At 39.6% G+C, this 14229-nt stretch overlaps 1 protein-coding gene across 4 annotated transcripts; it reads left to right on the forward strand.

Moving 5' to 3' along the window:
* The first annotated feature begins 936 nt into the window (after positions 1 to 936).
* On the forward strand, positions 937 to 4827 carry LOC120068104 (mannose-6-phosphate isomerase 1-like). Of its 4 annotated transcripts, none has more exons than XM_039019798.1 (7): positions 937 to 1201; positions 1291 to 1371; positions 1481 to 1923; positions 2239 to 2406; positions 2753 to 2965; positions 3211 to 3477; positions 3945 to 4827. In XM_039019798.1, exons 3-7 carry the CDS (start codon positions 1537 to 1539, stop codon positions 4263 to 4265), a joined length of 1356 nt encoding a protein of 451 aa, XP_038875726.1. In that variant the 5' UTR covers positions 937 to 1201; positions 1291 to 1371; positions 1481 to 1536; the 3' UTR covers positions 4266 to 4827. The 4 variants fall into 4 exon arrangements, with proteins under 4 accessions (XP_038875726.1, XP_038875727.1, XP_038875728.1 ...); XM_039019799.1 differs by having other exon boundaries at positions 1299 to 1371; XM_039019800.1 differs by having other exon boundaries at positions 937 to 1179.
* The last annotated feature ends 9402 nt before the right edge of the window (positions 4828 to 14229 follow it).

The following is a 14229-nucleotide window of genomic DNA, read 5'->3' on the forward strand; positions in this document are numbered from 1 at the left end:
TATAAGAAATGTTCTTGAACACCCCACAATGTAAGAAGTTGATAAGATATAAAAGTGATATTTTATAATAATGAGACCCACTAACTCCTTGGACCAATGAAGGAGTGGAGTTGACAACTTGTACATCCCAACTCCAACTCCACGAGCCAACACGAGTTTTTTTTTTTTTTTTTTTTTGTATGGATGACCTCCCAGGAGGGTCTTTATGATTGATGACCCATCCCTCACAAATATATGAAATTTGATCTTTTGCTTACATCATAAAACACTATCGAAATTTGTAACTTATCGTGTTAGAGATGACCATGTTTATTGTAGCGCTAGTGACATGGTCATCTGATCCCTATCACGATCTTCATCTCTTTCATGAAAACCCAACAACTGTGAGAAAAATGGAGAAACACAACAAACATTTTATAACATATTGCATTAGGGATTGATCATATAGCCCTAACATGATGATCATTTCTATGGCGTATTTATTTTTCTAACCCAAAAATAATTAACTATGAGAAAAATGGGGAAAACATAATAGAAAAATAAAAATAGTAATAAAGAGGGCCATTGCGTTAAGACTACGATACACATAGCCATCCATAAAGCGATTAGTTATAAAATGAAGTAATGTCTTATGATATAAGTAGAATGTTAGATTTCTTACATTTACGAGGGATAGATCATGAATCATACAGAGGTTTGTGAACGAGTCATTCCAAAAAGTAATAATTATAATTAAAAAAAAAGAAAACCCAAATACATCCGTATTCAATTCAAATGACCCATAAGCCGTAACTTCTGATTAGGTTGGGTTAATTTTTTCCGGTTCGGGTTGGTCTCAGTTATACATTATTTTGGTCGGGTCGAACCGACCCAACCCCACATCATTTTAGATTTAATTATATATATAATTTTATAAGTTCATAAGATTTTCATTTTTCAGTTTTCAGTTTCTTCCTTCGGCGATTTCCCTTCACTCCCTCAGGCTTGAACACCGTCATCTCCGTTCTCACATTCTCCCTCGCGTCGGTTATCTTATCTCCTTCACCTCACCGCTAACTACTTTGCTCCCTCGCCGTCGATCTTCCTCTGGCCGTCGATCTCCGTCACGCCGTCTCTCTCATTTCAGTCCATCGATCTCCCTCACGGCGTCTCTCTCCTCCAGTCCGTCGATCTCCAGTGGTACTGAGTTCAAACTCCAAACGTAACTCTTCACTCTTCCATCTTTCTCTGTGTTTCTCTGTTTTTTCCATTTCACATCTCAGATCTCAATTTCTGATCTCTTACATTCAGCGTCTCAGGCTTAGCTATTCTCGATTTCTAGCGGCGTTTTGGGCGGGAGGCGGATGGGAGCAGAGTGGGCACGAGAACGAGGTTAAACGAGGAAGAGTTTCTTTTCTTTTCTTTTTTTTTTTAGATATGGCTCTGATACCACATCTGTGAATCTTGGCCTAATTTGGAGTCTAATTTGACAAATTTACAGCATATGGAAAGGATTACGTTAACAACCTCCATTCGTGTGCCTCTCGTTGATGACCAATGGACGAGGAAGATGATAACAAATTGAAGAAGTGTAGGAAGAAGAGACTGTCAGGCGCCGACAGGAGGAAGCGGCTCCTTCGTCTCAAATGTTGTGTTCAAAACTACGATTGGGGGGTTATTGGGTGTAATTCCCAAGTCGCGAGGCTGTTTTTGCTCAATTCAGGTTGCTGCAGTCTCGATCCGAGGGAATGTTACGCCGAATTTTGGATTGGGACGCATAAATCGGGACCGTCTTTTGTTGTTTTTGGACGGGACAATAATGCCGGCGCTGCGTTTGGATCCAAACCCCTGAGTCTCAAGGATTGGATCTCCGTCGATCCGGGTGCTGTGCTTGGTGATAAAGTTGCGAGGAAATGGGGAGGCGATCTTCCCTTTCTCTTCAAGGTCCGTTTTCTTTTCCATTAGATCCTTGGGGAATGTGTTTTGTCGGTGTGCTTGATTTCGTTTAAGATTTCACAATGGGACAGGAATTTTGGGTTTTAATTATGGTCTACATTGTGTCGGTGTGTTAGTTAATTCGGATGCTGAGATACTGTTGAATGACATTCATGCTTCATAAACTAAAATTATGTGCTGCAGCTCTTTGAATTGCATGTTAAATTAGTTTCTCGAATCTCAATTACCGTTCTTATTTTCCTTGATGTTAATGTTTTGAGCTCAGTTGGACTGCAACTTGATGATTTCTTATTGGGAGCATAGGTGCTGTCGATAGAGAAGGCTTTATCTATTCAGGCTCATCCAGATAAAGATTTGGCGAGATCCTTGAACCAAGCTCAACCAAGCATCTATAAAGATGATAATCACAAGCCTGAAATGGCTCTTGCATTGACTGGATTTGAGGCCCTCTGTGGGTTCATCAGCTCTAAGGTACCACAACATATAGTAGCAAAGGGTAGTTCTTTTGGGGTTTTTGAAAAGTTTCTTAAAATTATTTTAAGCACAAAAATCCTTGTTTTTCCTGTTAGTTAAGTGAAAATATCTTAATAATTCTTACTCTGTTCGTATTACACTAATGGGTTTAGAGAGATGAAAGAAACTCAAATCAAGATGTTGATTCAGCTTTTTGGTTAATTGTGCATGTATTACCAGATGAGTACATTCAGAAAAATAATCGAAGAATATAAGTAACAGATGATGAATGAAGTTTCCTTATAAATTCCTCTACTTTGCAATATCCATGTCATTTGATTTTACTTATTTCATTATTTTCCAGGAGCTCAAGGTGGTGCTTAGTAGCGTTCCTGAGATAGTAGAATTAGTCCAATGTGCAGATGCAGAGAAGTTCTCACATGAAAGTGAGCAAGATGGGAAGGAGAAAGTAAAACAGCTTTTTGAGTCTATATTTAGTCAGATCATGTCATCTAACAAGGGCATAGTTCGCGAGGCTATATGTAAACTAAAAAGGCGTCTTAGTTTGGAGAAAAAGGTAACTGAAGTTTTATATCTCTGCAAATTATCTTGTCAGCAGGATTTGGCATTTTTCATTGTTATATATTTTAAACCTCAAGGCCCATCATTAGCAAGTTCTATGATTGAAAGGATACATTTCATGATAAACCTAAGTTGTTCTCTCACTTCATCAGTCTCTGGAAAGTATTATTCATCTGCTTTCACATTGTTTTATGCAAGTTCTCATTGTATTACATTCTTTGTTTTTTTTCTTTTCATCAGAAGAGACAATTATCTGCCAAAGAACAATTGATTCTCAGACTAGAAGGTCAATATCCTGCTGATGTTGGTATACTAGCAGCATTCTTTCTCAACTATGTGGAGTTAAAACCAGGCGAAGCATTATATGTTGGTCCAAATGAACCCCATGCATATATATCTGGGGAATGCATCGAGTGTATGGCAACCTCTGACAATGTTGTTCGTGCCGGCCTTACCTCCAAAAAAAGAGACGTTCAAGCACTTCTTTCAATGCTCAACTACAAACAGGTAAATCACAGAATGTATGCAGGAGGTGGTTTTTTATAATTATGCGATTCTAATGTGTAAACCGATTATATGCTATTGGTTCTTTTTTTCCATGTCCTCTATCTTAAAGTCTACAGGCTTATTAAAATTAATTCGTTTGCATTTTTTATTTTGACCGTAGTCTTAAATGCCACATTATATGCTGTCACTGTTCACAATAAGGTTTTCATATTGGTTGGAGCAATGTACATCGTTCTATAACTCTGATAGTCTTACTTCTCCCATTCTAGCGCTTGCTGCAGAAAGTAGTTAAAAATTGCCTCAGTAGTACGATCTTGAACGACTTGATTCATATTGATCTACCTTTATTTACCATTGGGAATAGGGGCAAATAGTTGGAGTCTTTTGTCTTTGTTTTTACCTCCTCTAATCTGCCCTGTCCAGTCCTTGAGAAGATTGCTCACATAATCAGTTCCTTCAACGTGCAGGGTTTTCCTGAAATTTTGCAAGGAGTTTCCTTGAATGAGTACACGAGAAAGTACGCCCCTCCCTTCGATGAATTCGAAGTTGATCGCTGTATTCTTCCACAAGCTGCATCTGTGTCCTTCCCATCTGTCCCAGGACCATCTCTCTTTCTAGTGATGTCTGGAAAAGGGACAATTGTGACAGGCTATTCTGAAGAAATTACATTTCAAGAGGGTGAAGTTCTGTTTGTTCCAGCATATATGGAGGTCAGTATAACAGCTGCAGCTATAGAATTACATATGTACAGAGCTGGGGTCAACAACAGATTCTTTGGAGACTTGTGATTTTCAGGTACAAATGAATAAATGAAGAATATACAGGAAGAAAAGAGGCTATAAGAAGAAAGAACTGTTCAAGTACACACAAAATTGTTGCATTTATTGTCCTTTATGATCAGTTTATTTTTATTGATTAAATTGCATCAAGGTTGTGCATATATGTTTAAGAATATATGAAAGGGTATCACGCTGTATTCAAGTTCATGATTGAATTGAGCAATATATTGTGCCGCATTTATTTTTGTCCCATATCAGCTATCAGAAGTGGATATTCACACAGTTCTTTGTTTGGGAGCATTAAATTTTAGGCTCCCTTCCCCATCCTCATTTCAGGAGATCAAGAGGGCACAAGGGGTTTTGAAGTGGGTACTTTGTTTTTATTTTTATTATTTATTTATTATTATTATTTCGTGGGATAAGGCCATTTGGTAATTGTATTTTGATTTCTTATGAGAAACAGATGGGTTTTGCGGTGTTGTATAATTGTTGTATCATTATTTCTTCTAAGCTTGCTCAAATCTGTGTACAAGTTTTGAAATAAAAAAGAAGCTACCGGCATGTAATGTTATTGGATTTTTGTTGGCACCTATGCTAAAAAAATCTATAGTTTCAATTTTGAAGGTGGTAAAGCAGAGCATTTTTAGTTCAAAATTTTGGTATATTGGTCGTTAACATTTTACTTTGTTTTCATCATCAAAAGAAAACATGATTCAAAATTTAGAGACTATTTCTTTTTGTTACTATAAATTATTTTTGAAATCTTGTTTAAGGTATTTGATAGGCTCAATTTTAATTGTCAATGGGGAAAGTTTCGAGAGATTCCCTATTTCTCCTTAATTCTCTAGAACCCAAGTACAAAGTAATTGCTAAAAGATACTTCCCCCTCTCACATTCAGAGAGTATAAAAAGAGAGTAAGCAAAACAACCATAATAGACACAAAACCCCCTTAACTAACCAGATCCCTTTTGGGTCCACTCCCTCAACGACTTTTACCCTTTCTTATTCTTATAGCTATAGACCTTCAATATTAGGGGCCTATCATTACTTGTCTCCAAATAAGCCAGCTTGTCCTCAAGATGAAAATCAGAAAAAAGAGATTGAATTACATTAGCCTACTTCCAAGTAGCATTTTTCGATGAACTATTATCCCATTGAATTAATACCTTCAATTTCGGCCCAATGGATGAGGACTTATGCAACCCCAACAAAGCAAAGGGAGTCATTTGCACTGATAGATCAGGAGCAAGCTTGTGTGGAAGAGAAATGATGGGTAAATTATTACCAATAGCCTTTCGCAAAATAGAAACATGGAATATGGGATGAATGTTGGAGTCTTTCGACAATGCCAAGCGACACGCCACCGGTCCCATGCGAGCCACCACCTGAAATGACCCCACAAACTAGGGAGCAATCTTTGGTGGAGCAAACAATGCCAAGGACGACTAGTGATAGGGTCGTAACTTAAGATACACCCAATCATGCACCTCAAATTGAACTTCACGACACTTGGAATTGGCACTTTTGATCATACATTGTTGAGCTCTCCTCAGATTTATCTTTAAAGGAGCAATCATCGCTTCATGGTCCCCCAATAACATACCAATTTTTTTGATTGAACTTGTGCCCATGTCATAAGGTAATAATGAAGGTGTCGGTCGTCATAATTAACTTCGAACGGGGTCATACTGGAGGATGTGTGAATTGTGGTGTTGTAACAAAATTTGGCCCATGCTAACCATTGAGACCATTGTTTAGGAGTGGCCATGGCAAAACAACGCAGATAGATTTCAACTCCACAGTTGACGACTTCTGATTGTCCATCTGTTTGTGGGTGGTAGGCAGTGCTGCGACGCAATCGAGTCCCCTATAGCTGCATTACCCTTCCTGAAATCGGCTGGTGAAAATTCGATCACAATCTGAGACCACACTTCAAGGACAACCATGCAACCTTACCACTTCCTTTACAAAAATTTCAGCTATAGATTTCATAGTGAAAAGGTGTTTAAGAGCAATAAAGTGAGCCTTTGGCAACTGATCCACCACTACCAAAATAGTATTATACCCCCCAGAAATAGGCAACCCCTCGAAATAAGCTAAGGGTCGCTGCTGTTGCATTAGGGCACCCACATCTACTCCCGAAGTGTTAGTTTCCACCGTAAATGGTTGGGAGAAGTCTGGAAAACCCAACATTGGCATCGATAACATTGCCAACTTTAGCCTATTTGAAGCATCTTCAGCCTCAGGGTTCCATGAAAATTGACCTTTCTTGAGTAACTGAGTTAATGGCAAAGCGATCGATGTCACACCTCCCCCTAGAACCCTTCTCCTATCTTAGGAGGATAGGTGAAGACTACATTTTCCAACCCTCTTATGACAACTACTATCTATCCTCACTAACATTACCTGCTAGAATAGCCTTAGATACATAATAACTTAACATATATAATTTCTACAGACATTTTATAACTTTAGTAATTTGGACAGGTGCTTGGATTTATACATATAAGCAGCAACATATTTACATACACACAATACAGTGGGTCCCGTCAAATTTTCCCTTCGTCCCTAATATGTACATGATAACTAAAATATGGACAAAACCACAAAACCACCTAAGCTCTTCCTCCTTTTTCCTTGTGCTTTAACTTTCACTATGAATGGCAGACTAGCAGTACAACTATCCTCGAGGAAGTTGACCGTTACTTAGGGAAAAGGAAAAATACCAAAAATAGTGAACTAGTAGCTTAGTGAGTGACAATTAAAAAAAAATATTTATTGAATATTAAGTATATATCAATCATATAAAACTTCAGAGTTTCAAATACTCAAACTCTCAAGCATCAAATGTGTAAAACATTCAAACCATGGAAATCGTATGCTCATACAGAAATCATTAATATATAGCCTTAGTTGAGGGAGAGCTCTTTTGCTCAATCTCCCAATTTCGAAATCCTTAGTTGGTGTGGAATGGTCTTTACACAACCAACGTCAAACCATACCTATGTAAACGTGTTAATTCCCTGAATATCGTCATACCTTAGGTACCAGGGGCTCAGGTACCTTCTTTTAGTCCTTCAGTATCAAGTTTCCTCATCATATCTTCATAGCCCAAACTTTAAGGAAAAAAAACTCGACTTTGTTCATTAAGCATTCCAGTAAAACAAACTTTTAATGTAATCATCATAAAAGGTTTACATAATCCTAGGAATGCTAGTTAACACATGCTTCAAAAAACTTTAAATTAGAAAATTTAGGCCATGCGTTCATGTGTTCATTATCATACTAGGCTTGCTTCAAAGTAAAGCTTGAGGAAAACATGGTTACTTAGAAAGCTCTTCATAAAACTAAAACTCACGCAGTACATTGTTAGGAAAACAACTTGTTAAAACTAGTTTAAAAGTAAATCATGCGTTGGAAGACATTGAGAAAAACACTTATAAACTTTGTCATTCACAGTCTTGGGCTACTTCCTCACGGTTGCTAGGCTTCTCCTATTGAGGTTTCCCCTGTGACATTGACAAATACTTTTGGTTAATGCCACTAGCTCCCTTTTGAGCTTAACTTACATGAAATAGCTTAACATCAAACTTAGAGTGTCTTCCACATTCAACAACGTATCACCCCACCTAGTGCATCCTACACTTAGCTAAGTAAATACCTTGTGTGAATAGCTGATGGGTACTATGTGGCCACAAGCACCTGCCTATGTGCTAGGACACTCTCACCGTGCCAGCACACCACACGCTCACTGATAACGAACAGAAATGCACGTTATCATAGTGCTAAGTTTTTAAGCAATGCTGGATTGCATTGATAAAATATGTTAAATTGCGTCCATTAAGCATCAATTCCATAATATTGCGGTCGCATGCGTTCATCGCATTAGAACAGTTGATTTTTGTATTTTTTGTGCAGAACATGCATTGACGCAAGGCGAAAATTGCGATCATAAGGAAATCATTGATCAAGCGCAACTTCATCGCAAGGCTTTGCGATGATTGTGCTCGCAAACATTTTCTCAAGAAGGATTGCCGCATCTTGGTCAGCACAACATGGAGGGCACATCTGGGTGAAAGGCTAATTAATCGCAATGGGACAGAAAGCTGATGACAGTTGAATCCGAATTAAGTTGATAGCTGATAACGATCACAAGTACATTCAGCTTTTCGGTGACAAATATTCGGCGCATCAGTCAGGAATTAAAGCCGTCCCATCTGTACAATCATGAGAGAGAAGTTGCCTTTCACCCTGGATGTTATATAAATACCAAAGGCAGCCTTCAGAAAAGGGGTTTAACTATTCTTTGTTCCACAAGTTCGCACGCCCTTGTTCATAGTTTTCTTTCATTTTAAGGTGGAGCAAGAGAAGAGTGGTGACACCGGAGATCGCTCAGGGCAACTCGAGAGAGAACCGTGGGGCGTAGAAGCAAAGAGCGGGCCGATTCTCGCGAGAGCGAGATTATCTTTTGAGCACGAGTAGAAAAACAATGTAAACGCTTGGGCAGCAAGAGATTGCTACCAGACTCTTTATTCTATACTTGCATTGTTATTTTGTACTTCATCTTCATATTTATACAATGGAAGTCCTATTTCTACATCTGTTCACTCTCTTAATACGCATGAGTAGCTAAACTAGTCGAATGGGTTGAGAAGAACTAAGCTAACATGACCTAGGAAGTTCATTGCTTGTGATTATCTTGTATTATGTTGTGCCAAATACCTCTTTAGAGTTACTCGAGAGAGAGTCTGAAGAAAGAACCTAAGACTTGAGAGAGCTAGGTTAGAATCTAGACTCAAAAGAGCAAGATTAGAACTGCATAAACAAGAGATAAGGACTTAGAGATAAGCTCTATTTGTCAACCTGCATCGCATGCATCCTAGAGATAGTAATGATATTATGTGGTCGCCTTATTTGTGTGTGTGTTATCCTGTCATCGCATAAATAAGAATAGAGGCTTAGGTGTAGGTCCTATAGACTTATCACATATATCGCATGCGTTCTAACATTAGAAGCCATAGCATTCGCATCGAGAGATGGTTTACTGTTGTTTGCACGTTGCATGATCGCATAGTATGAACGCATCCTAGGAAGTGTTAGCCGAAACTTTTCTCAAACCATTCACCGCATAATCATTGCATTTCCCGTTTAATCAACTCTTTTCAAACTCCACCGCATTTGTTTATTTTTTCATCAACGCAAACAACAATCCCAACAATTTATTTATTTATCCAGTTACCGCAAGGTTTTCATAAAAATTACCAACGCAACCTATTTTCACAAGTCCTTGAGTTCGACCCTGGACTTACCAGGAAACTCAATGGAATTTACACTTGGATTCTGCTGAGGAAACTTGAATGCTCAATGCAATTTCATCAATGTATATCACCCACATTTTCACTTCATAAAATTAAGCATCACTCACCTATGCGTCAGCACCTTCAACAACAATGCAGTCGTGTGCTCACTCCTCGCACACCTATAGGCAGCACTTGCGATCAACCACGTACGTTATAGTTATTAGCCTAGCCTAGCCTGCGTGTCAGCATCGTCCATGCCTAGCCTAGCCTGAGTTCGACCTGCGTGTCAACAATGCAGTCGTGTGCTCACTTCTCGCACAATGTCTACGCCTTGCGTGTCAGCATCGTCCATGCATGCGTGCCTGCCAATGCTTAGCCTAGCCTGCCAGCTGCTTGCTTGTCCCATGGAAGCAACTACTTGCATATTCAACCCTAAATTTCCAAGTTTCAACTTCAAGCATGAATAACTTAAATTCTAGGAATCATTTTGAAAAACTTCCTTCTATAAACTTGTTCATAAATTTCTTAACTTCCCTACATTAAATTCTAAGCCTCAAATACCTCGTATTAAGCTCAGAATTATCTGATATTCCTACCTTTCCTGAGAACATCTGGAAACTTGAGACACTAAAGAATTCCTTCAAATTTCAACCTGAATTTGTGGGAATCTCCTCTTGGTAGATCCAGCTCTTCATCAGCATCCTTCAAGCTTTACTTCAGCAGAATGCCTTCTTTCCTAGCACAAGTGAAATGACCAAACTGATCTCTTCTTTCAACCTTCCTTATATACTTAGGAGTGCATGACTATCATGCATGCTTAAAGTGACAACTAGCCCACTAAGTAGGATTAAGGCATCTAAAACATGATAGCTGGCCCACTAAGGTCAGTGATTAAGCTTAGTTCTTCCATCTCTTCACTAACGCATGGGCTACTGGTGACGGAAAATTAAAAGTCAAATTATTCAACAACTAAAATCCCTTGGACACGGTATGCGATGCATGTTCCTAAGATATGCGTTGATAGTCATGCGTCGATGGTCATGCGTTGGACTGATAGTGCGTTAATGAATGTATGCGATGACCATGCATCTTGTCACAAGTTTTCTTGCGCTCACGCCAAGTATAATGCGAACGCAAGTTTCTCGGGTAATCCGAGGTCGAACACAGGGACTTGTAGCTATATGTATGCGGTAATGTGCATGCGGCAGTTTAAATAAAAGAATGGAAGGGAGGTTGCTAAGTTAACCCTACTCCTACTCCTATCTAACAGACAACGCAATGAGAATATGCATGAGAGGTAGAGACATGAAAACACTTGACACGAAATAAATGTATGGGAAAATAGATAAAATGCGAAGATGATTTCATTGCAAACCTTAAGAGTGACTGCAAGGGCAACCCTAGTTAACGCAAGCCATGCAATCATGCTATACACACGTGAACCTAACTCTAGGACGTATGCGGTGTATCTGCATTGCCGAGAAACCCTATGCCTGCCTAGACCTCCATAAACCAGTTCACCTAACTCTCGCCGCATGAGCATGGTTTCCGCATAACCCTTATTTTACTTCCTCGGTGCATGCAAATCCATTCTGTAGGGTGCATACGCTGTGTGAAGCAAACAGAGCTTATCTCTAAGGTCCCCATTCTTGCCTATGCGTTCCAGTCCGCTCTCCCAAGTCTTAGATTTGTGTTTTAGACTACTCTCCTAAGTATGCCTAAATGATGAATGAAGCGCTCATAGGACAAGGTAACCACATGAACTTTGCTGACCTAAGATTGTTACTATCCCTAGTGAACAATGCATACATTGCTTAATGCGATCAACTACTTACCCTCCCAGGCAATTGGTTGTTGCTGACTTTACTCATAGACAAGCAATGCGTTAGCCTATAGATAGGCGTTGTCGCAGCTTCACACTGAGCAAATAAGGTTACTCACACACTCACGCAACGCACACCTCTCGGTGGGTTGCTACATGCTTCATATCCCTGTTCCACATGACTAAGTATGCGATACCCAAGCAATCCCGCTAAGTGTTGCAATGAAAGTAAAAATGCTAAGCAAAGAAGATGGAGATGGAGTCGAAGGAAACAGAGAAATGCATTGAAAACAAATTGTATTAATTCCTTAATAACAAAATGTCATACAATACAATATAAGAAAAGAAAGGGAAATGGAATGACCGACTAGAAGCAAAGACTTGCTTCCAGTGGATGTGCGTCAAGGTTGCTGGTGGTGCCATCGATGGGTGAAGGAGCTGACTCTGTCGAGATCTAGTTCCGGTCGAAGGCTCCGGTCGTCACTCGGAATGAATGAAGGAGGTGAAGAACTTTAAGCCATCTTCTTACGCAATTTATCTGGATCACGGGGAAAATCCCCGGATCACAAGGATCATCCTCAGATGATTTGAATTTCTGCTCATCGGCTTCTATTTATAAAGCTTGGGTCACCAACAACATTAACTGGACTGCTTCTGAGTCTGACGTTCGGCGTGTTAGTCCTTTTTGAACCTTTGCCATTAACGGCGTGGTAGGTGAAATGTCAACATCAGCTTTGGATTTTCTCGAGGTAGATGCGTTGATGCGTTCATTCCACCTACCTTGCGTTGATCCTATTAGTATGTATTGTTGCGTAGCCACAATCATTCAATGACCGCATTCGCTTAATACCACAACTCTGCATGATAACTGCAATCGCTTTGCGAGCACAACTCACATGCGATGGACGCCTACGACTGATTACCACAACATCCATGCATTGATCGATGCGTTTGCCTTTATAATGGAGAGTTTTTCCACATGCGGTCGTCTATGCGGTGGTCCGGTTTCCGTGTTTGCGTCCATTTCCTGCATTAGCTATAAAGATAGAACATTGAACGCATAATTAACGCAAAATAACGGGTTAGCTGAGATTCAACATGCTGATCGACGCGAGCTCACTTTCTCGTGAATGCCTATCATGATTGACGCATATTCTGCCTAACAACCTTCATAATTCTAAGTAAAAGGCCTAAGATGACATGCATTTCTGCATGTCATCAGCTACATTTCATCGCCTAGGCTAGTTGCAACACATAAGCCATTCTTTCAACCAACGCGTCTCCAACCTCCGCATCCTACCCTCATGGCTTAGGCCTCTTTGCATTGACGCATGCTACTCAACAACACTTTCCATCCTTTACCACACTTCTCAGCGTCCCCTTAGTCCAACGCACAAGCTCATGCTTGTCGCATGGGCCTCACCCCCTTGGCCATCACCTCACGAGCTCATGTCTATGTTTGGCACTTAGTCAGACACATCTTGCGCTTCATGGCACCTCTTCTAACCTCCTTGAACAACTATGCTACCGCATCACCCACGCCTTGGCCTTCACCAAGCGCAACATGGTTATAACACATGCCTCACACACTTAGCCATTTCCCCCTCTTACTACAATATACCTTTACACCCCTTGATACCCGAGAGCCTAGGCTTCTATACTTAGGTTATTTTCCTTGCAGACTTCTAAACCCCATCCTACACACAACATTCTTACCATAAAGTTAACGATACTTTAGTACATTAACTTAAACATGCTTAAGTAGGGAAAAATCAAGGCTTAGGGTTTACAATTTACCTCCCCCATAGAAAATGCTTAGGGTTTACAATTTACCTCCCCCATAGAAAATTTTTTCCTCGAAATTTACTTCGAGTTCGTCAGACAAACAAATGGAGGTATCTGTTCTTCATTTGCTCTCCAGTCTCCTAGGTAGCCTTTTCAATCTCATGATTCCTTCACAATACCTTTATTAATGGTATCGTTTTATTCCTCAGTATCTACTCCTTCTTGTTAAGGATTCGCACCAACACTTCTTTATAAGTTAAATCTTCCTTTAAATGCATTGGTTGTTTCTGTAATACATGGGAATGATCTGATATATGCTTCTTCAACAGTGATACGTGGAAAACATCATGTATTCGTGATAGTTTTGAGGTAGAGCTAATCTGTATGCTGCTGGGCCAACTTGTTCCACTATCTCGTAGGGTCATATGTATCTCAGAAGTCAAACCTGAGTATCCCTTTCCAGGGAGATAATCTAAGGAATACTCAATCCCTTACGACAAACTCTAGCTCCCTTCTTCACTTATCCGCATAGCTCTTCTATCAATCTTAGGCTACTTTCAAATTCTCTTTTATTAGCTTAACACTATCCGAGGTTAGTTACACTAATCCTGTCTCTATGAGTTTCATTTCTCCAACCTCATTCCAACATACTGGCATTCTATAAGGTCTTCCATACAGGGCTTCATATGGAGCCATTCCAATATTGGAATGATAGCTATTATTATAAATAAACTCTATCAATGATAAGTGTGTATCCTAGTTGCCTTTGAACTGTAATACACACGCTCTCAACATATCTTCTAACATCTGAATCGTCCATTCCGACTTACCATCTGTCTGTGGATGAAAAGTTGTACTGAAGTGTAACTTAGTACCTAGAGCTTTTTTTAAACTAGGCCAGAACATAGAATTAAACCTTGGATCCCTATCTGATACTAAAGATACATGAGTTCCATACTAGCTTACTATCTTCTCAATGTCCAACTTGGCTAACCTGTCCATGGTAAAAGTGATTTTAACTGGTAAAAACTTAGCCATTTTAGTTAGCTTGTCGATAATTACTCC

Source organism: Benincasa hispida, chromosome 12 (genome assembly GCF_009727055.1).
Source record: "Benincasa hispida cultivar B227 chromosome 12, ASM972705v1, whole genome shotgun sequence".
NCBI lineage: Eukaryota > Viridiplantae > Streptophyta > Magnoliopsida > Cucurbitales > Cucurbitaceae > Benincasa > Benincasa hispida.